This window comes from Cnephaeus nilssonii (assembly GCF_951640355.1).
Source record: "Cnephaeus nilssonii genome assembly, chromosome: 8".
NCBI classification, from domain to species: domain Eukaryota; kingdom Metazoa; phylum Chordata; class Mammalia; order Chiroptera; family Vespertilionidae; genus Cnephaeus; species Cnephaeus nilssonii.
This window is the reverse complement of record NC_137079.1, coordinates 60,197,034-60,219,049: the sequence shown is the minus strand read 5'-3', so window position 1 is coordinate 60,219,049 and position 22,016 is coordinate 60,197,034. Positions and strand designations below refer to the sequence as shown.

General features: G+C 42.2%; 1 protein-coding gene across 4 annotated transcripts in view; it reads right to left on the bottom strand.

Annotated features, from left to right (window-relative positions):
- Positions 1 to 363: 363 nt before the first annotated feature.
- The window catches only part of TBC1D4 (TBC1 domain family member 4), a 208,838-nt gene continuing 187,185 nt past the window's right edge, over positions 364 to 22,016 (bottom strand). For all 4 annotated transcript variants that reach the window (XM_079778638.1, XM_079778636.1, XM_079778635.1 and 1 more), the window contains 6 exons: positions 21,237 to 21,395; positions 18,122 to 18,366; positions 14,231 to 14,390; positions 9,846 to 10,015; positions 8,394 to 8,570; positions 364 to 2,619 (listed from right to left, as the gene is read on the bottom strand). In XM_079778638.1, coding sequence (XP_079634764.1) covers positions 2,386 to 2,619; positions 8,394 to 8,570; positions 9,846 to 10,015; positions 14,231 to 14,390; positions 18,122 to 18,366; positions 21,237 to 21,395 — 1,145 coding nt within the window. In that variant the 3' untranslated portion in view covers positions 364 to 2,385. The remainder of the gene's footprint in view (positions 2,620 to 8,393; positions 8,571 to 9,845; positions 10,016 to 14,230; positions 14,391 to 18,121; positions 18,367 to 21,236; positions 21,396 to 22,016) is intronic.

Here is a 22,016-nt window from a genome sequence, read left to right as displayed (position 1 = left end):
CTATCGCTCTCTTCCTCTCCCTTTTCTATAATCAATAAAAATAATATATATTTTAAAATGTACTTTCTCTCTCTCTCTTGCTATTTATGAGGAGCATAGACAACGAAAAGTGTAGAATGCAAATCTGTCAGTGTGGTTGACATTTTCTTTCTATCTCCATCAGCCAAAGGCTCCATTGGACAAGAAGTTGAAAACTGGTAACCAGCAATGTACTTTCACAAATGTTCCTAAAAATTATCTTTGTTGTCCCTGATTCTATTAAAAAGAGTTATCAGTGAACCAACTTTAAGTAGCAACATTTTGTAAAGGATTCTAACCAAGAGCTTCTTCTCTCCTATTACAAACAAAAGTAAAACAAGTAAGTCAAGGAAACAGAAGCGATGTATTTATTGGAAATGAACTAGACATTACATATACCCGATGCAGATGTGATGAAGATGTAACAATGCGTGAAGCATAACTGATGCAATGCTTACAAAATCACAAAAGAAAAGGAAATTCATTTTCAACAGAAATATTGTATCCAAGACACCTCAATCTCTGAACACCATAACACAACTCATGTCGCTGCCTCTGAACATCCAGAGTAAAATTTACTTTAAACGGAACAAAAGTTTCTCTTCCCAACTTGAAGATTCCTTGGCTCTCACACACATCAGGCGATTTTCATCAGCAGAGAGTAACAGAAGAATATTTCTCATATTCCTCATAGGAAAAAAAAAATCTCTCCTTCAAGTAGAGACATTTTGGGGAAATTCGAGCAACCCATCAGTTGGTGGCCCCAATTGAATGGGGTATATAGAATCAGCATTTCCTAGAACCTAGAAATTACATTACCTTGACTATTAAGATTTCATTTTCTTGTGAGGAACTGCCTGCATTAGAGAGCATGCTGATTGGTAACATGAGTCAGCACAATTATACTGGGTAACTGTGTGGAGGGGGCTTTTCATCTGCTCATCAAGGTTGTCCAAAACCTTTAGAGCTTGACTCTTCTACTCTATGACACAGTGTAGCTTGTGTATATACCAAACTCCCTTCGAAGAAAATTATCCCAGACCATCCATCTGTGATGATGTTAGTACTGCAAAAAGCAGTAATCATCAATGCTGTTTGGGAAGGCAAAAACGCACCCACTTCCAGAGGCACCATCACAGAATCTTCTCTGAAACGGCGAACGGCCTGCGTGCTTTAAACATCGCTTCCCTTCCATGCACCCAGCGTACGAGAACGTCTTCCCCTACACCATCCGTGGCTGAGAAAGCCGGGCGTCCCAACGCAGAGGTGTGCCTTTCAGGAGGGCTTGCTGCGCTTTCCCCTTTCCTTCCAACACGCTTCATCAGCTTGTTTTACACATTTCACGGTTCTCATACATGTTCACATGGAAGGGGGAGATGACTGTGAGCTGGTTACATTCTATCAATTGTCCAAATAAAGTGTCTGAACATAGCCTGTCATCTTTAGCAAACCAATCGTGATTGCACTGCCTTGTCCTTCATTTAAGGTAGAGAGAAGTAACAGCTCCCCCATTTTGGTGGGGAAATGGCAAATCCTGTCACCACTGTGGCACCAAGTAAAGGGGAGACAAATGTGGGAGTGATTTAAATAAAAAGGGGGGAAAACTGTGCAGGTCCCCAGTTAAAACTCGGAGACCTGATATTTTTTAGTTTGAGTTACAATGCTGGTCTAATTTGCTAGAAAATTAGCAACGTTCTCTCCCACCGTGAACCGGGCGGGTAGACTCAGCCTTGCCTTTTCAGGCACGGGAAGGTACTGCCTGAGCAGCCTCAAGACGCATGTAGACTAACATGCCGGTTGGCACAAAGCAGGCGGGGGAGAAAGGTCCCCGAACATTTTCCTGGGGAAAACCACAGGAGCGTGACTGACAATCAGTCATCTTCCTGGTCTAGACACACATTAAGTCACACAAATGTTTCCCCACACACACACCACTGCGTGAAACATGCTGTTCTTTGGAGAAAAAAATACATTCGTTTTTTTTCAAGTATATTTCAATAGACAAAGATTCGCTAGCTTTGTTTCACTACAAAGATGAGATGATTTCGCATGTGTCTAAGGGGAACTTCATGGTGTGGATTTCATGAAGTTTTGATTTTAAAAATTGCTCTAAATATACATGGACTCCTTTTGTCCCGAAGCGTGAATTCTCGATGTCCATTTTCTATAGGTACATAGTCCACAACAACAGACATTAGTCCGCCTGTGCCCAATGGCTTAGGGTTGGCAAACTCTGGTGAGAGCGAGGCCCACTGGCTGGGGCTGGGGCTGGGGTTGGGGCTCAGCCGGGACGTGGTCCGCCCTCAGTGCCTTGCCCAGCGTGGCCCGCAGCTCCGCAGACTGTCCGCAGCATCCTCAGAGCCCCGGCTACGCCTTGCCCCCGGCCTTGGCTTTGTGGTTGGGGTTGCAGGTCAGGTCTCTGAGCAGCGCCTCGCAGTCGGCCAGGGCGTCGGCGGGCAGCAGCTTCCGGATCTGCTCCACTGTCTTCTGATAAGCCATCTTCTCCTGCTCCAGCGTCCGGACTAAAGACTTCATTTTGGTCTCTCTGGTCAAAAGACTTTCCAGGTTGGATTCCAAGGTCTGGATTTTAGCGTGAGCTATCTGTTAGCGGGGAGAAGGGAGGAGAGACAAAATAAAAATCCTCCAAATAAAACATGTGAAGACTCTGGTTTTTCATTATAACAGCAGCCAGACCTTATGTATATTAAGCAATCCTATCATATCTATCCTATATAATAAAAGGCTAATACGCAAATTGTCCAAATGGTGGAACGACTGGTTGCTATGACACGCACTGACCACCAGGGGGCAGATGCTCAACGCAGGAGCTGCCCCCTGGTGGTCTGTGCGCTCCCATAGGGTGAGTGCCTCTCAGCCAGAAGCCCTGAGCTGGGCTCATGGCTGGCTAGCGTAGCGGCATTGGTGGGAGCCTCTCCCACCTCCATGGCAGCGCTAAGGATGTCTGACTGCCAGCTTAGGCCGATATCCACTGAGGGTTCCCGGACTGTGAAAGGGTGCAAGCTGGAAACCCCTGCCCTCCCACCCCCGGAGTGCATGAATTTCATGCACTGGACCTCTAGTATATATATAAAAGCCTAAGCGATCATTACAACCTGTCGACTGAACAACCGGTTGTTATGACACGCACGGACCACCAGGGGGCATATGCTCAATGCAGGAGTTGCCCCCTGGTGGTCAGTGCGCTCCCACAGCCAACCTCTTGCGGTCCCTCCCCCAGGCTGGCCAGCCAGCCCCAATGGGCCCTGATCAGGACTGGGTGAGATGGCCCCGATCGCTGGCCAAGCCGAGGGACCCCACCCATGCACGAATTCGTGCACCAGGCCTCTGATGACTTATAAAATAGTATGTGAAGCAGATACTCTGAAACCTTCTATGAAATGGAGATTTTATAGGTTTCTCAAAAAAATTTAACTACGGTACTAACAAAATACATCTCATTTCACTGAGCACACCAAAATTGCAACATTGTCATTAGTCCAAGTTGAGGAGGGTCCTCACTCCATACATTGGTGCTCCCCCAGAATGAGTGGGATCTGATGGAGAAACAGGGGATTCCTGACTGCCTTGAGGTGCTAAAAGGGACATTTTACTCCCTAAATGGAGGTGCAGTTTTTTCTAAACGCACTTAGAATCCTACCAGTTTTTATGGGTGTCAGCGGTACCCAGGTAACTTGGGAACCCAGACATGATGACAACATAAACTGTCAATATAAAAGTTTGTTACCATTAATAAAAATCATCCTCTCTAATAAAATGGTAATATGCAAATTAACCATCACTCTGCTACATAAGCCACACCCACCAGCCAAGCCCACCAGCCAATCAGGGCAAGTATGCAAATTAACCCCAATCCAAAATGGCTACAGCCACAGAGAGCAAGGTTTCCCAGGTAACAGAGCAAGCCAAGCTTTCCATAGCCGTTGCAGGCCTAAGCCTCCACTCAAGCTACAAAGTTTCAATTATAGAAGGTAAACAAATTCAAACAAATGGTGGCAGAATGGAGCTTGAGAGAGCAGGCCAGGGTTGCTGGCGGCAACAGGGGAAGCAAAGCTTTCCGCACACCCTGGCCAGGCTCACCCGCTTAAGGCTACAAAGTTTCAATTGTAGAAGGTGAATTAACTGCCACGGAAATGGCTGCCGCCCCAGGCTACAAAGTTTCAATTGTAGAAGGAAAATAAATTCCAGATACCAGGGCCTCCCTTTGGGTTGCCAGGGGGCGTGGCCGGCCTGCAAACCACCACAGGCCCCTCGCTCAGGCTGCCCCACACCCCAAGGGAACCCCCACCCTTATCTGTGACACCCTTCAGGGCAAACCAGCTGGCCCCCACCCGTGCACCAGGCCTCTATCCTATCTAATAAAAGAGTAATATACAGATTAATCATCACTGCAACACACAATATAGCTGCCCCCATGTGGTCAAAGATCCTGCCCCCATGTGGACACAAGATGGCCACTACAAGATGGCCAGCAGGGGAGGGCAGTTGAGAGGCACCCGGCCTGCAAGGGAGGGCAGTTGTGAGGGACCAGGCCTGCAAGGGAGGGCAGTTGAGAGGGACCAGGCTTGCAAGGGAGGGCAGTTGGAGGTGATCAACCCTGCAGGAGAGGGCAGTTAGGGGTGACCAGGCTGGCAGAGGAGGGAAGTTGGGGGCAAACAGGCTGGCAGGGGAGCAGTTAAGCATCAACCAGGCTGGCAGTGGAGTGGTTAGGGGATGATCAGGCTGGCAGGCAGAAGCAGTTAAGGGCAATCAGGAAGGAAGGCAGGCAGGCAAGCAGTTGGGAGCCAGCAGTCCTGGATTGTGAGAGGGATGTCCGACTGCCCGTTTAGGGATCCGACTGCCCACCGGGATCGGGCCTAAACGGGCAGTCGGACATCCCTCCAGGAGTCCCAGATTGGAGAGGGTACAGGCTGGGCTGAGGGACAACCCCCCCCCCCACCGTGCACGAATTTCGTGCACCGGGCTTCTAGTTATAATATAAAGCAGGTGCAAACACACCTCAACCTTGCTTTCTCCTCAGGCATGTCTAAGGTAATGCCTAAGCAGACTCAAAATGCATGCAGACATACTCAATTAACCATCCTTGAAATATCCATGTAATCATGAACAACACCCCAACTGTTTATTTTTCTTTTCAAAAACAAATAACGTTGGCTCTTTTTTTGAATAAGAAAAGGCATAAAATTCCCAATGGGCCGGAGCTAACGTAAGATGAAGTAAAGGAAGTTAGTGTTCCTCTCCTTGGGGAGCAGTTACTCTAGCATCCCTCATTTCTGAGCTGATTCTCTCCTAGTTGGTCCAGAGGTTCACCACATAGAAGCAGACTGTAGTGGTCTCTAGTGTGGGAACAGAGGGAAGTGAGGGATAAGCAGAAAGCAAGGAGCCATTAGGCACTGAAGCTCTAACTCAGAACTCATCTCCCAGCCCCCAGAAGGTTTGCCCTCTAATCTCCTCTCCACTAAACACTCTTAAGTCCCACCCCTCCAGCCTTGAATACACAGCACCATTATATAACTGCAGATGTGAAACTTTAATTTCCATTAAATTGCTCACTGCAGTTGTAAGTGTGCATTTATTTATAAACTAGTGGCCCAGTGCACGAAATTCGTGCTGGGGGGGGTGTCCCTCAGACCGGCCTGCACCCTCTACAATCTGGGACCCCTCGAAGGATGTCCTACTGTCGGTTTACAGGGATCGGGCCTAAACCGGCAGTCAGACATCCCTCTCGCAATCTGGGACTGCTGGCTCCTAACTGCTCACCTGCCTGCCTGCCTGATTGCCCCTAACCACTCTGCCTGCCGGCCTGCTCGCCCCCAACTGCCCCCTACTGCCAGCCTGCTTACCCCCAAATGCCCCCCTCGCCAGCCTGATCACCTCCAACTGCCCCCCGTGCCAGTGTGCTCACCCCCAACTGGCCCCGTGCCAGTGTGCTCACCTCCAACTGCCCCCCCTGCTGGCCTGCTCGACCCCATCTTCCCTCCCCACTGGCCTGCTCACCCCCAAATGCCCCCCTGCTGTCCTGCTCACTACAAACTGCCCCCCCACGCTGTCCTGATCACCTCCAACTGACCCCCCTGCTGGTCTGCTTACCCCCTACGGCCCTGCCCCCCACCAGCCTGATCACCCACAACTTCCGTCCCATCTTGGCCTGATCACCCACAACTGCTCTTCCCTCTTGGCCTCTAACAGCCTCTACTTAGGCCCTGCCACCATGGCTTCGTCGAGAAGAACGTCCGGAAGGTCTCCTGGAAGGCCTCCCAGTCTAATTAGCATATTACCCTTTTATTAGTATTGATAGAGGCCTGGTGCACGGGTGGGGGCCGGCTGGTTTGCCCTGAAGGGTGTCCCGGATCAGGGTGGGGGTCCCGCTGGGGTGCCTGGCCAACCTGGGTGAGGGGCTGATGGCTGTTTGCAGGCTGGCCAAGCCCCCCAGCGGGGTCCCTTATCCCTGGGGGTGTGGCCAGCATGAGTGAGGGGCTAAGGGCTGTTTGCAGGCTGGCCACAGCCCCTTCAGGGGGTGGGGGTCCCGCTGAGGTGCCTGGCTAGCCTGGGGGAGGGGCTGAGGGCCGTTTCCGGCTGGCTACACCCCCTTCAGGGTGGGGATCCCCACTGGGGTGCCTGGCCAGCCTGGGTGAGAGGCTGATGGCTGTTTGCTGGCTGGCCACAGCCCCTTCAGGGTGGGGGGGTCCTGCTGGGATGCCTGGCCAGCCTAGGTGAGGGGATGATGGCCGTTTTCAGGCTGGCCACACCCACCGGCAACCCAAGCTCCCAGCCCCTCCATTTTTCTTTTTTTTTTTTTCAGCGCCTCCTTGAGCGGAGGCCAGGGCCAGCTGGAAGCAGGTATCTGGGATTTATCTATCTTCTATAATTGAAACTTTGTAGCCTTGAGCAGAGGCCAGGGCCGGCCAGGGCGGGCGGGAAGCTTGGCTTCCTCCATCGCCGGGGGCAACCCAAGCCTCCTGCTCACTCTAGCTCCGTGGCCGTGGCCAGCTTTGTTGGGTTAATTTGCATACTTGCTCCTGATTGGCTGGTGGGTGTAGCAAAGTGATGGTTAATTTGCATGTTTCTCTTTTATTAGTGTAGACTAGAGGCCAGTGCATGAAATTCATGCACTCAGGGTGGGTGGGGGGCGTCCCTCAGCCCGGCCTGCACCCTCTTGCAGTCTTGGAGCCTTCGGGGCCTAAGCTGTCAGTTTGACATCCTTAGCACTGACACGGATTTGGGAGAGGCTCCTGCTACCGCCACTGCGCTAGTCAGCCATGAGCCCGGATTCTGGCTGAGTGGTGCTCCCCCTGTGGGAGTGCACTGACCACCAGGGGGCAGCTCCTGCATTGAGCGTCTTCCCCCTGGTGGTCAGTGCGTGTCATAGCGACCGCTATTCGGTCAATTTGCATATTAGCCTTTTATTTTATAGAATATATAATTTTGTATTCCCTAGTAATTGTCAACTTCTTGATGGCAGGGATTAGGCATTACACATTTTCATTCCATTCTCTCAAATGTGTCTCCTGTTCTTTCCATTTCTGTGAGTTTTACTCTAGACAATTCTCATCATCTCCGATCAGACTTGTGCAAATGTTTTCTAGCTGGTCTCCCACCTTCTCTTCCCATTCTAATCTGCACCACTTTCTAAAGAATGGCTCAAACAGTTGGAAAACGTTTCCCTCTCAACAGGATGAAAGCCATGCTCTTCTGCTTCACACGGAGTTATCTACAATTCCATTGTGTTTATCCCATCACTCCTCAACATAAACCATAAACTGACACCAAGCTTACTCTGCTGCTCTGCCACATCCTCCTTATTTATACCAACCCCTCCATTCCTCACTCGCTCCTTCCACCAACCATTCAGAGTTGGCTCAAGCCCCAAGTTCCCTAGAACATTCCCAGTTTCCCACATGCAACCTCTCCTTCCTTGAATTTAACCAAATACAGGGTGGGGCAAAATAGGTTTATAGTTGTGAGTTCACAAAACACAGAGTTTGTTCTTGTATTATTATTTATGTATTGTATTCGTTTCCATACAAGCAACTGTAAACCTACTTTGGCTCCACCCTATATGTGCAACACCCATTGAGTAGTTAACCAGATTCTACTTTGAGTTGACATTTCACTCTTTTGTAAGTGTACATTTCCTCTCTCAAGTGATATTTCAATTGATATGTGCATTTACAGCCCCACAGCACTTTGACATAGTCTGACACACTGTGGCCCATTGTCAGCAATGGTTCAATCCATGTCACATCCCTATTAGTCCAGTATAGCTCTGTACAGGCAGGAGGCATTCAAGTGGTTTGTTTTTTTTTGGGGGGGAGGAGTTTTGGGTTTTTTTTTTTGTCAAAACTTTCTGTCTTTACCTGCAATTTTTCTAGGAGGTCCATGTTTTGCCTTTTCAGTTGGTTGTTGGCCCTCTCCAGCTTCTCCACAGGCTCGCTGTCCTCACAGGCATAGGACGATTCCTGCAACTCATCCTGCAGCACGTGATACTCCACCTCATAGGCATGCAACTGTTTAGAAATGTCCATCTCAAAAACCTGCCATGAAAACATCACGGGTTAGTCTGGTCTTCAGCATGTATACTGATGTACAGCCTGTGTAGCTGGTGTATTTCATAGAGATGTCCAAATACTTATTAATGAGGAATAGTATGGCATAGCAGGAATGTCAATGTAAGGAAAAATAAATTATTTCTACACACATGAAACACTGTCATCATGAGGCCAAGACTACAATAAGTTAATGTTCAAAGACATCTGGTAACCAAAATATAACAATCTAGTAACTTATCTCCCAACATGTAGCATACCAGATAGTTATTGAGTACCTCCTATCTATGTTAGAGATCATCTTTGCTGATCAGTAAGCAAAACTGCATAGAGTATATGATGACACCCAAAGCCTTTCTAATTATTTGTCAATGGGGCAGAAAGGTCGTATACTACACATTCTGATCCATTTGCTAAGCCATGGTGGGCCTCTTAGGAGACATCTATGTATTCTACCACACAGAGAATCTTCAAAATTGTACACCCTGTGCACTGCACAGAGCTGCAGGGTTTAATTGGGCTGCCTCCCCTCTCCCATATTGCTGCCAATAGGAAGACAGGTTATTTAGAAGTTAGAGGATAGGTAACCCCTGCTTAATCTAAACATGTGGGGGAAGGCGAGGCAGCCGCTGCCACTTAAGCATTGGTGTCTACACTAACATTGTGGAGAAAAAAGAGCCCACAAAGAATCTGACTTATCATTTTATAATCAGATATACTCAAACCTTAGAATTTAAATGAGATTTCTAGACAATCTTATTATTCCTCTCAAACAAGTATCACTCTTTCCCTACTAGTGTGTATGGACACAATGGACTATTGTACAATCGTTAAAAATGATGATATGGAGCTGTATTTATTGGCATGGAAGAATGTCTAATACTTTACAGATATTTTAATTAAGAACTAAGTTATGCAATAGCATGTATAGTATAATTTCACTTATGTAAAAATATATATCCATATGTATACGTATATATAAGCAAAGGGAGATGTGTAAAAGGTAGTTTAAAAGGTTTTAAATTTCAAGGTGCCAAAGGTGAAGGGGTTAAGCAGTATAAATTGGCAGTTATAAAATAGTCACACAGAAAATATCACAATACAGAAATTTCACGTTTCACTTCTAAATAGAATATAGCTGATCAAATAAAAAACATCTGTCAAGCAAAACTACATCTTTATGCTAAAACATTTAATATATAATTAGTAGAGGAAATTGCTTTATAATCTTGTATCTTATTACTATCATTTTGTAAAGCATACCTGGGTGATAATTTTTTCCATTTCAGATGTATTCATATCAGGTAGCGTGCTTTTAAGAAATTCAACAATATTTTCGAAGCTTTCACATTCCATTATAAGTGTTTCTTGGCTGCTCAGCAGGCTGAGTGCAACCTTAAATATGACTTCAGTTCCCTGAAGAAAAATAATATCTAAAAAAAGAGATAATTTTCATAATCAAAATTATGCATCCACTATTGTAAATAGCATGCTATTGGTGTTAATAGTTAAGTGTGTGTTTTTTATTGTGGTTATTGTTTTAAATTACTGCAGCAAAACCACAAAATATTTTGCCAAAGAAAAGTGGTCAAAATCACCTAGATTTAAAAACAAAAAATTTTTCAACATTAAAGACTTAAAAAATAATAATAAATAAAATAAAACCAAAAAATATGATGGAAACAAACAGATGTTTATTCTTCTTACTACAAGATATCATCAAAATATCACCCTTAAATAGTTACCTCTATAAAAATACATTAAAATATCCAGCTATATTGTGAAGTCAGCAACTGTTGTTTCCATAGCACAAAACTGAAATTCAAAATACTATATATAAACTAGAGGCACGGTGCACGTAAGTCATGCACTGGGGGGACGGGGGGATCCCTCAGCCCGGCCTGCACCCTCTCGCAGTCTGGGAGCCCTCAGGGGATGTCCAGCTGACAACTTAGGCCTGCTCCCTGACATCCTTAGTGCTGCCACGGAGGCAGGAGAAGCTCCCACCACCGCCGCTGCTCACCAGCCGTGAGCCCACCTCAGGGCTTCTGGCTGAGGGGCGCTCCCCTGTGGGAGCACACTGACCACCAGGGGGCAGCTTCTGCATTAAGCATCCCCCCCCCCCCCGCCCCCGGTGGTTAGTGCGCATCATAGCAACCGGTTGTTCCGCCGTTTGGTCAATTTGCAGATTAGCCTTTTATTATATAGGATCTTTTATTTCTATAAGTTCCACTTTGCTCTATTTTTAAATACATATTTTTATTAATTTCAAAGAGAAAGGGAGAGGGAAAGAGAGATAGGAGCATCAATGATGAGAGAAAATCACTCTTTGGCTGCTTCCTGAATGCTCCCCACTGGGGATCAAGACAGCAACCCAGGCATATGCCTTTGACTGGAATCGAACCTGGGACCCTTCAGTCCACGGTCTGAAGCTCTATCCACTGAGCCAAACCATCTAGGGCATACTTTGCTCTTTTCTATATCTTCTATTTACCTCCTCATTATGTTCATGCTTTCCTTTAAGTTCCTGAACATACTTTATAATAGCTGTCTAAAATTCTTGTCTGCTTTCGATCATTATTCTTTTTTTTCTTAGTCTATTTCTATTTCCTGATTTTGATTCCCACTTTCCTGCTTCTTCCCAGTAATTGCTAAGTGTCTAAAATTTTTGTTCTTCTTTTAAAGAGCAGCTTTACTTGGAAGACAGTTAAATTGCCTGCAGATCAGCTTTCAAGACTTGAATGTAAGCTCTGTTGGTAAGGCCCTATGGTGGCCTTTAATCTAGTGCTATTTAGCCTTATTATCAAGGCCTGGCCCTTCTGGGGTCTCTATTAACTGTACCAGATGTTCAAAAAGGTCTCATTGCTGTGTGGTATCAGAACGCTACCATCTCTCAATTCTTTGTTAGTGCTGGGACTTGTTTAGCCTATAGCTTCCTAGTAGTTTGTTCTCAGTAATTATTCTTTGACCAACCACTTGAAATCTCATTCTAAGTATGCAGGGCACAGTATTCAGCTAGAGACTCAATGAGACCCCATGCAGATGTTTGGGGCTCTTTATCTGGGCAATGCCCTTCTCTCTGATACACTGGCCCACAAAGTCCAGCCACTGCAGCCTCCCTGATTCCCGATCTGTTTCCCCAACTCAGTGAGACCACCATGTTTGTTTAGAATCCCCTTCCACGTACTATGTACGATCCAGAAACTTTCTCCAGGCAGAAAATCAGGGGCATACATATTAAGGCTCTCTCCCTTTGTTTCCCTTCTCTCAGTGATCAAAATTCTGCATTGCCAGTTGTCCAATGTTTACAAACAGATGTTTCATAGATTTTGTCCAGTTCTTTCTTTATTTTCTATGAAGAAAGGTACCCAGGACCCGGGCTTTGCTCCAGCCGCCGGCAGGCACCTGGGACCCGGGTTTTCCTCACAGCCCCGGCTTTGTCCGGAAGGATGTCCGGTCTAGTTAGCATATTATGCTTTTATTATTATAAATAGAGCAAATTATTTATTTGATCTTTATGACAAATATCTGTGGTGGAAACTAAGGTTTAACATGAACTGTAAAAGGAAAGAAAGAGACCCAGGAAGTCATAGCTATAAAATAAGAAACTTAGCTACAAACCTAAGGGTGTAAAAATTATATTAACTTAATAAGTCATATTGGGGGGAAATCATATCTTTCTCTTAGGCCATTTAAATTTATAAACTAGACATGCTGAGTTATGTCAACAGACGTTATGTCAAAGTACTTTGGCAGCACAAAAATCAGAGAAATCTAATTAGCAGAATAAAAAAAGAAAGCATTCCGTCCCTCTGGAGTCTTTAAAAAGAGGGAACTGTGCCTGATCGGCGTGGCTCAGTGGTTGAACGTCGACTTATGAACCAGGAGGTCATGGTTCAATTCCCGGTTAGGGCACATGCCGGATTGTGGGCTTGATCCCCAGTATGGGGCCTGCGGGAAGCAGCCAATCAACGATTCTCTCTCATCATTGATGTTTCTATCCCTCTCTCCCTCTCCCTTCTTCTCTGAAATCAATAAAAACGTATTTTTTTTAAAAAAGAGGGACTTGTGAAACCATTGTTACAAACATGGTCACTCTTCTTGCTCATGCACCTTTCCCTTTCCTGAGAGTCACTATCCTTTGCTAGCTTCAGAGAAACAGGCCGAGCAGCTATCGTAGAGCTGACAGCATCGCTCATATATCTCCTCATAGGAAAAAACAGACTACTGGGGAGATTTCTTTCCTAAATTCTGACATCAAGCCTCTAAACATAAGTCAGAGAGAGATGCCCTGAAACACCATAACATCATTTTGATTTAATAACCTATTCTCTGAGAAGAAATATATTTGTATATATAGACTACTAGTATATAAAAGACATATTAATAGGAACCCAAGTTCCTGAAGAAAACTTCACTGGAGAAGAGCAATCATCTATATTCCATAAAGAAGAGAAAGTTGATGAACATTTGATTCCATGCATCTTGATTTTACTCTTTTGCTGCACTTTCTCTATAGACTGTATTGCCGCTAATACAGTGTTTAACTTTTTAAATCATAGCCGCCAATAAGAAAGACACTGTACATTGTAATCTGATATATGTATAACATATTACACATATACCTAAAAAAATTGAAGTTTCTCCAAACAACATTTTTCATTATTTGTAAAACTCTCTAATATTTTCACAGTATTCTATTCATTTCATTTTTTTCTAATGCTAGTAATGACCTAAAATTGGGCCAATACGAGTTGACAAAAAGCTCCAATTTAGAAAAAGCACAGTTATAAATATTGACTACTTGCATCATAGATACCAGATATATAAGCAGAACATAAAAATTGTGGGAGCCCTTTCTGAGGTCAACAAGGTCCTAAACAACATTAGAACAAACTTCTAGTAAAGCATTGTTTTTTTTTGGGGGGGGGGTTAAGCATATTATTTAAATATATTTTTTAAAATAATGAACTTGAGCCCTGGCTGGTTTTGTCAGTGGTTGAGCATCAACCCATGAACCAGAAAGTCATGGTTCAATTCCCAGTTGGGCACATGCCTGGATTGCGGGCTCAGTGCCCAGCAATGGTAGGGTGTGTGCAGGAGGCAGCCGATCAATGATTCTCTCTCATCGTTGATGTTTCTATCCCTCTCTCTTCCTTCCTCTGAAGTCAATAAAAACATCAAAAAAGGAGAGAGAAAAGAAATGACATTGATATAGGTATTCCTATTGATGCAGTCAGAAAACATGTTTCTCTGTGTTTTGGATCCAGGTTGAAGAGGACAATGGGAAGGAAAAAAACAAAACAAAGGTCAGAAAGATATGTATGAAATTTTTGAAAATTATTCAGAGTAACTTCTTAGTTTGGATTTTGAAAGAAGTATACTCTGATTATTAGGTATAAATGAAAGTAAAGGCTCCAATATAGCTCACTCAAATACAGGAGCCTGATTCTTCTTCTTTCCCTTGTAATATCAATTTTATTTAAGATCAATATGGTTTCAAATTACTCTCAGAACAGAGCCAGGCATGTTTATTCAACTCCACTAGCAATCTGCTATTCTGTATAACACATGATAAAACAACTGGCTATAAGTATATTCCTTTGAAATAAATAACACTGTTCCATTTGCTCAGAGGCATCTCTTACCAAAAACTCTGGCTACAAATCCTAATGGAAATTGAGAGGCAAACAATGTGAGGAACCAGGGGGCAGCATAAAGACTGGGGCTGATTTCATTTTCTTCCAGGTGATTGTAGAGCTCTCTGTGATAGTCATGAAGGAGTCTGGACAGCTGGTACATTTGAATCTAAAGTTAATTTGGAGAAGAAAATAAAATGTTATGCATTTGTCTGAGGGTGCATAAAATACACCAACTTTAATTTTATTGCTCTAATATTCAATGACAAATCCACATATATTCAAATAAAAGCAGTATTACTTTATTTTTATTGTTATGTTATAGTTGATAGTTAAGTTCACTTAACTGAGGTCATAAAAGCAAGTCACAGAAAGGTCATCTAAGACTATTGGCAAGTTTTACCATCATGTATGTTTTGGTTTAACATACATATGGAAACTAGAGGCCTGGTGCACGAATTCGTGCATGGGTGGGGTCTAGCCAGCCCGTCCCCTGGTCAAACTCCCGGTTGAACTCCAGGTCGAGGGGACAATTTGCATATTAGCCTTTTATTATATAGGGTGGTCATTCTTTCCTCATGTAGATATTAATGCAGGAAGGTATTAATCAGAACTGTCCTGGGTCAGGACTCTCATGGGAGGCCCATTCTAATTTCAGGCCAATCCCAAAAAAGCCTCCACTCTAAAGAATCTACCACATTCAGTTCAAAAGCAAAGCCTACTCTATTTGCTGGGCTCCATGTCTGATTTATGATGGAGCTCTTGCCTACACCCACCAGGCAATAGACACTGCTAGGCTTAGCATGTTATGGAGTCAGAAGCTTGAGATGTGACTTCTAATGTCCACGGTATTCCAGCAGCTTATTTTTCATGACAAAGGGGATTAAAGCAAAATCTGCAGTCTGAATGTTTCTAGTATTAAAATAAGAAATTATTTCATGTGGTTACTGAGTTGATTACTGATATTTCAAAAAAATTATAAAGACAAAATATAGCAACTTTTAAACTTATGTCTGTAGTAGATATAAAGATTAAGCAGAAGCAAACAATAAACAAATTTGTGAATTGGGCTTTAATTTATATTTTTATCCATACAGTAACAGATTGAGTAGTGGTTCCTTGATCAGTTATATCAGCTTAGCATTTTGGTAAGAAATGTACACAATATCTTATAAAATCTAGCAGACTTCTTTCATGAGAAGGTATCATCAAAATATCACCCTTAAATAGTTAGCTCTATAAAAATACATTAAAATATACAGCTATAGTGTGAAGTTAGCAACTGTTTTTTCCAGAGCACAAAACTAAAATTCAAAGTACTATATATGAATAAAGTAAATTATTTGTTTGATCTTTATACACATATCTGGAAACTAAGGTTTGACACAAACTGTAAAAGCAAAGAAAAAGACACAGGAAGTCATAGCTATAAAGTAAGAAGCTTAGCTACAGGCAAACATAAGGTTTAAAAATGAGATTATTATCTTACTAAGTCATATTGAAAAATCCTATATTTCCCTTAGGCCATTTACAATTTATAAACTAGACAGACATACTGAGTTATGTCAAGAGAAGTTATATCAAAGTGCTTTGGTAGCACAAAAATCAGAGAAATCTAATTAGCAGAATAAAAAGAACACATAGCATCAAAAGCATTCTGTTCTTGTATAGTTATGATCATAATTCAGAAGCAATACTTCAATCTTTAATTTTTTTTTTTGAAGAACGCTACTTTTTTCCTACATTCTAAACTAAGGGTGGAGAACATTCCATGAAGATATATTTCCACTAAATTTATTTTGAAAAAGACAAAAGCACAATTCATTCTTCTTTCAAAGGAAACTTTAATAATAAAATGCCATTTTCTAAGATAAATAATTCTTCCATTCTACCTTATAGATAATGTGGCAAATCTTCAGATGGAAGAGGGGAGATACAGGGACAAGTGAGAAGTGTGGGGCATGAGAAGATGGAAAAAAGTAGAGACCAAAGATTTTACATAAAAAGATATGATGGTTTTACACTCAAAACAAAAAACTGCAGATACAAAAAAATGAGACGTGGTTAGAAGAGTTCTCAACCCTCTCCTCCTTTTACAGACAGAGCCTACAATACCCAAGCTCACACTACGCAGGTATCAGAAATCATACCAAGTGATCCCAAGCCCATTGCTGCTTCCACTTTTGAAATTCATATTGATTAGATAAAAAAAACACTTCTTGCTCTAGAAAGTGGAAAAGTGTTAACAGAGCAAAAAGATCTACTCTTCTAGAATAAGGTTCCCTATCTTGTGGCCTATAAAAATGCTACCACCAAAAATGTTAAAACATCTTCATTTTCATTAGTACAGACTTAACAGATTTCTTGGCAATTGCAAGTCATATTAAATTAATGCATAAATCCAATTTATATAAATTTTTATAATGTCAAATTGATGAGATATTTTTAAATAAAAAAGTCACTGCATTTTTAAAGTGATAGCTATAGATCAACCAAAGGACTTGTATGCATGCATATAGGCCTAACCAATGGACACCGACAACAGGGGGGTGAGGGCATGAGAGGGGGGAATGGGGGACTAATGGGAGGATGAGGACACATATGTAATAATTTAATGAATAAAGAAATTTAAAAAAAATAAAGTGATAGCTATATCTATCTTTTTATTTATTGACCAAAATCAACTATTCACAAGTACTCTCTAATCTTTGCAATTCTAAGGAGAGCTACCAAACTGGTATTTCTGGAAATCAGGACTATTTAATTCCTATAAGGGCAGCAATGCTTCCTATCCGATATGAGACTAGTAAACTATTAAGCAATAAAATGAAAAATAAAACCTTCCACGGTCATTATTATTTCACGTAGGGAATGTTTATAGACCTATGAATGGTCAACAATTAGGAACCAAATCACCGTATCTGTTTTACGGTGAACACCCTTCATATGAACTCACACCTGAAAACCGGACACTGAGAAAAAAGGTCCATCCCCTAGCACAAACGTCATCTTCATAAAAAGAAACGGGGCGCTCCTTCTCCACCATCCTCTCAGGAGAACCCCATACACTCTCCTGTTCCTCAAGTGAAAACATCAAGTCTTTTTTTGCCTGTGAATTGGTAACTAAGGTATTAAATGAGAAAACTGATCCTTGGGAACCGGGAAATAGAGTATATTGTAAGAGCATTTTTTAAATCTTTTACTTCTTATCCAAAGCATAACATTATGACTAACTGGGTATCATACTGACCTCACTTCAAAGCAAGAGATTCCTCTCTTTAGAGTCTTCCTTTATTATTTTTACTACTAAAAGCTTTAAATTGCAAGGTAGTAGATGTTTGGGATATCCTATCTACAGATAAGATTTAAACTTCTTGTCAGAAACTTACACACTAAGGAAAATGAAGTTTAAACTAGAGAGGAGAAATGTGTAAACAGGGAGTTGGAACTAAGTTGAAGATAGAAGTAGCAGTGAATACCCTACTTAACCAAAAAATCTTAACAGTGCTCCTTTAGAGCATGCTCAGAAAAGTAGGCTGACACAGTACCATATACTTTGAACTTTCCCAATCTCAGAAGCTATCTGACCTTATGGTAAAAGAGGGGAGACATGGTAAGCTCAGAAGAACCATGCCATATACATCTGCCATTTCTGCACGCCAAGTAAAGGAAGAAAGACATTATATTTTCAGGTTTTAAACAAAAGACCTGCGATTCTTTGCAACTGACAAGTTGAGGAAAAGTGAATTAAGATGACTTAATTCTTCTTCCATGTAATGTGTAGACTTAGGGCACAGTGGGTCCAAACCTCTTTAAATCTACTGTAATTCAAAAGAGGGTTGCTCCTAAGATTTTCTGGTCACAACTTTACGCATTCCCTGAGAATGTCCGCAGCCTCACCTGCAGCGACATCATGTCGGGTCTGTACTGTTTGCGGAAGCCGAGGTCATACATGAGGAACTTCAGCATTTCAAAGGCTTGCTCTTCACTCATGTGCAAAAGCAGGACTCCAGCCACAAAGCTGATCCCCTGACAGTAACCCACTTCTTTGTCCAGCAAGGAGTAGGCTTTCAAGAGGTTGAAGAGTGACAGTTGCCCTGCCCCAAGCTGTGCTGAAAAGTAAGGGTGAGTAGGAAATGTCCTTCCTGCAGAGGAAAAGAAAGGAAATATTTCTGAGATGTCCTCGTGCTTTGGAGACCAGAGCAAAACTGCAATTCAGTGATTTCCAGAAATAAATATTCTTGCTCAAACCAGTTGGAGTTGCTTAGAGTGCTCATGGAACTGAGTCAATCTCTCTCTCTCCCCCTCCCCGCCCCTTTCTCTCTCTCCCCACGTCTTGCCTGCCAGATAATCACCCTATCTCCACATACAAGACAGGGAAGTAAACATTTTATGCTAACCAGAACTTCTATCTAGGGGGTAAAAAATAAGCATAAGCAAATCAAGGATATATCCAGAAGAGATCTTAAGAGAATAAAATATAAAATTTGTTCTGACTATAAAATTTGTTCTGACTATAAATCAAGGCAAATTCTAAGGTCACTTAAAAACCACCTGCTCACTGAAACCATAAGAGGTATCATTATTGAAAAGGAAATCTTAGTAGTCCTAAACAGATTTATTCCTGCTTCTCTTATGACACTGGAGGGACTTTTTGGAGCTGTTTTGCTTTACATTCAATCTATCATTCAGGAAAAACTTATTTTTCAAATATCCTTTGCTCTCTGTTTATTAAACCATCTCCATGAGCCATGTAGAACTCGTCTTTTTTTTTTTTTTTTTTCTCAATATATCGAAAAAGGACAAGGAAAGTAAGGGGTCAAGGTGATTTCAAAAAAATTCCCCTCGGGTAGTGGAGCGCTGTCCCATGCACTGAAGGGTCACAGGTTTGATTCCAGGTCAGGACACATACCCAAAAGACCTAAGATTCTTTGCAAATGACAAGGTTTCAGGTTCCATCCTAGGTTGGGGTGCATGCAGGAGGCAACCAATTGATGCTTCTCTCTCACATCGATGTTTCTCTCTCTCTCTTCCTCTCTCCTCTCTCCTCTCTCTCTCTCTCTCTCTCTCTCTCTCTCTCTCTCTCTCTCATCAATGAAAATATATATATATATATTTAATTCCTCTGTAAATTCTCCTTTGGATATAAAATTACCATGGAGATACTTCAGGCAGCAAACACAACCAGTCCTGGATCACTGAAAAGTTGGTACTAAACAGAGAAACAAACCCATCTTCACCACCAAAGCTGTGCACACAGCCTGATGCGGGACTTTCTTTGTGCCACGAAAATGAAGGGATGGTAGCTTCCTTGTGAAATGACTACTCGTGTCAGTTAAATCTTATAAGAATTCCAGATTTTTAAATGTTTCCACCACATGTGCTTAAGAGTGACACCCCTCCCCCCATCCTCAGGAACTGATAAGATTAATTCTGCAGAGCAAGTAAGGGGAAGATGTGAGAAATAACAAGAACACTCTGACAAAACACAGATGGCTACAAGTAGAGTCAAATAAGCATTTTTAAAATTATCATTTTACTTTCTCAGTTAAAATTTTTGTTAAAGAAAACGATAAATAAGTTATATAAATAAGTCCCTGCAATCTGATCTCATCATCTCCTTCTATTAGGACATCTTGACTCACCCTAAATGTATCATCCCAATTTTTAGTCTCAGGATCAATTTCCAGTCACAGAACCACAGATCTGCAGGGTACACAAGGATTGCCTAGTGCCAAGTCCTCATTTAAGAGAGAAGATTGAGTCTCAGAAGCAAAGTAATTTGCCTAAAACCACAGTTCCGTGGTAAAATCAGAACAAGAACTGACGTTTCCAGTTTCTTTGTAAAATTCTCCCTTTTAATTTTATTGGGCTCAAAAATATTAACAGATTTGGGCTCCTTTCCCAACAAAAAGCTATCATCTAAAAAGAACAGAGGTCAAAACTAGGTTTTGGCCAGTGATTTTTATATGCCCTAATATAAGGTGACTCCAAATAAAATGTAACCACTTGTTTTCACAAATGGGCTCAAGTAACATATCTGTCCACTTTAAAATTACCAATTTTTAGGGATACAGATGAAATAGTCAAATGTCAGTGTACAATATTTAATCCAAAATGTTTGATATTATAAAATAATAAAATCCTATATAATAAGAGAGGAATATGCTAATTATCTATTACGCCGTGAGGCGTAACGACAGACTGTGTAACAACCGGATCACGGATCTGCAGGAGGGTGGGGCAGCGAACTACAAGCGGGCGGCGGAGAGCTACAGGAGGGCAGCAGTGAGCTACTGGCGTATGGATTCATGTGCAGGGCTACTAGTATATATTATAATATGTTAATTTAGAGAAAAACTAGGCACAATATAATTTTTAAAATAATACTATTTTTACTTCCTTAAGTTATTTGAAATTTAGCACTTACAAACACAGCTTTATGATGCTGTCACTGGAAATTCTCCCCCAGGTTGTAGTTACCCATTCATCTAACATTATGACAGATATTTTTCTTCCACCCTATAGGGAAGTATTCATGATTTCCACAACATAACCACTCATTGTATTGCTTTATAAAGTCATATTCAAAGGCTTGTTTTCAGCAACCTGTCCAGATATACTTAATGGAACTTTGTTTAAAAAAAAAAATTGGCAGCCTTTTTAACCTACTCTAACCTATTTCAAAGTCAAAGCTGATTGAGATAACTGTCTACCCCAAACAAAAGTCAGTTATTCAAAAACAGGAACTCAGAGTATCTGACACTATGACCTTTATACTGATTCACATATAAGATAACTCTTTCTTCGGAGGGCAAGTTTGGTGACAAAAACTTCATTTTCTACTCGGGCAATTATGACATCTTCAACTAGGTATAAAACCAACTGCCCTCCAAAAAAGACAGAGTCGGTATCTCTACATAGGCCAACAGCTCCTCTTTCTCAACACCAAAAAACAGACAAACAAAAAAACTCAACAAACTTTTGTAAATAATAATCAACAGGACAAACATACCTAAATCCACGAGAATAGCATGCTGCTGGGTCGTGAGCTGCTTCAGAAGTTCCTTATAGGACGTGTCTGGAGGTTGCTGCTTATTGGGCAATCGGTGCCTTAGACGATACTGTACAGCTAGGAACTGCCAGATTTCTCCTCGTCGGCTTTTGGGAACACCTACAGTAGTCCGAGATAAAAAATCAAGGTCTTGAACTCTGGACTGAAGTTGCTGAATCATAGCTGGTGAACCATGTAATGCCTGAAACAGGCAGCTGTAATGTCCTGCATGCCACCGTGTGAACATGGAGCATGACTAACAAGTTTAATCCCGCAGCTGCTGATGTTTTTTGGGGAAAAAACCACCCTCAAATAACAACGGCGATACTGACAACATGGGCCAACACTGAGTGAGCACCTAATACACAATTTACTGAGGGTGCCTCACTGCTAAGCATGGTAAATGGGCTCAGAAAACACCCCAATGAGGGAGGTGATCACTATTACCCCCACTGTACAGATGGTGAAGCTGAGGCAGAAAGAGGCTAAGTAACTTGCCCGAATTCACACAGCTAACAAGTGGCAGTTTAGAATTAGAACTCCAGAAATCTGGTTTCAGGGGCCAAATTCTGAAATCCTGGTATGTATTACTGCCTATTATCACCTTTTATTTGGTTTGAAGCTAGTAACAAATGCAAATCCTCATGTAACTTCTCAATATTGGTCATAAACAAGAAACGTTGTAAAAGAGAATTAAACAGCATTCCTATATGGTCATTGAATAATGAAATAATAACAATG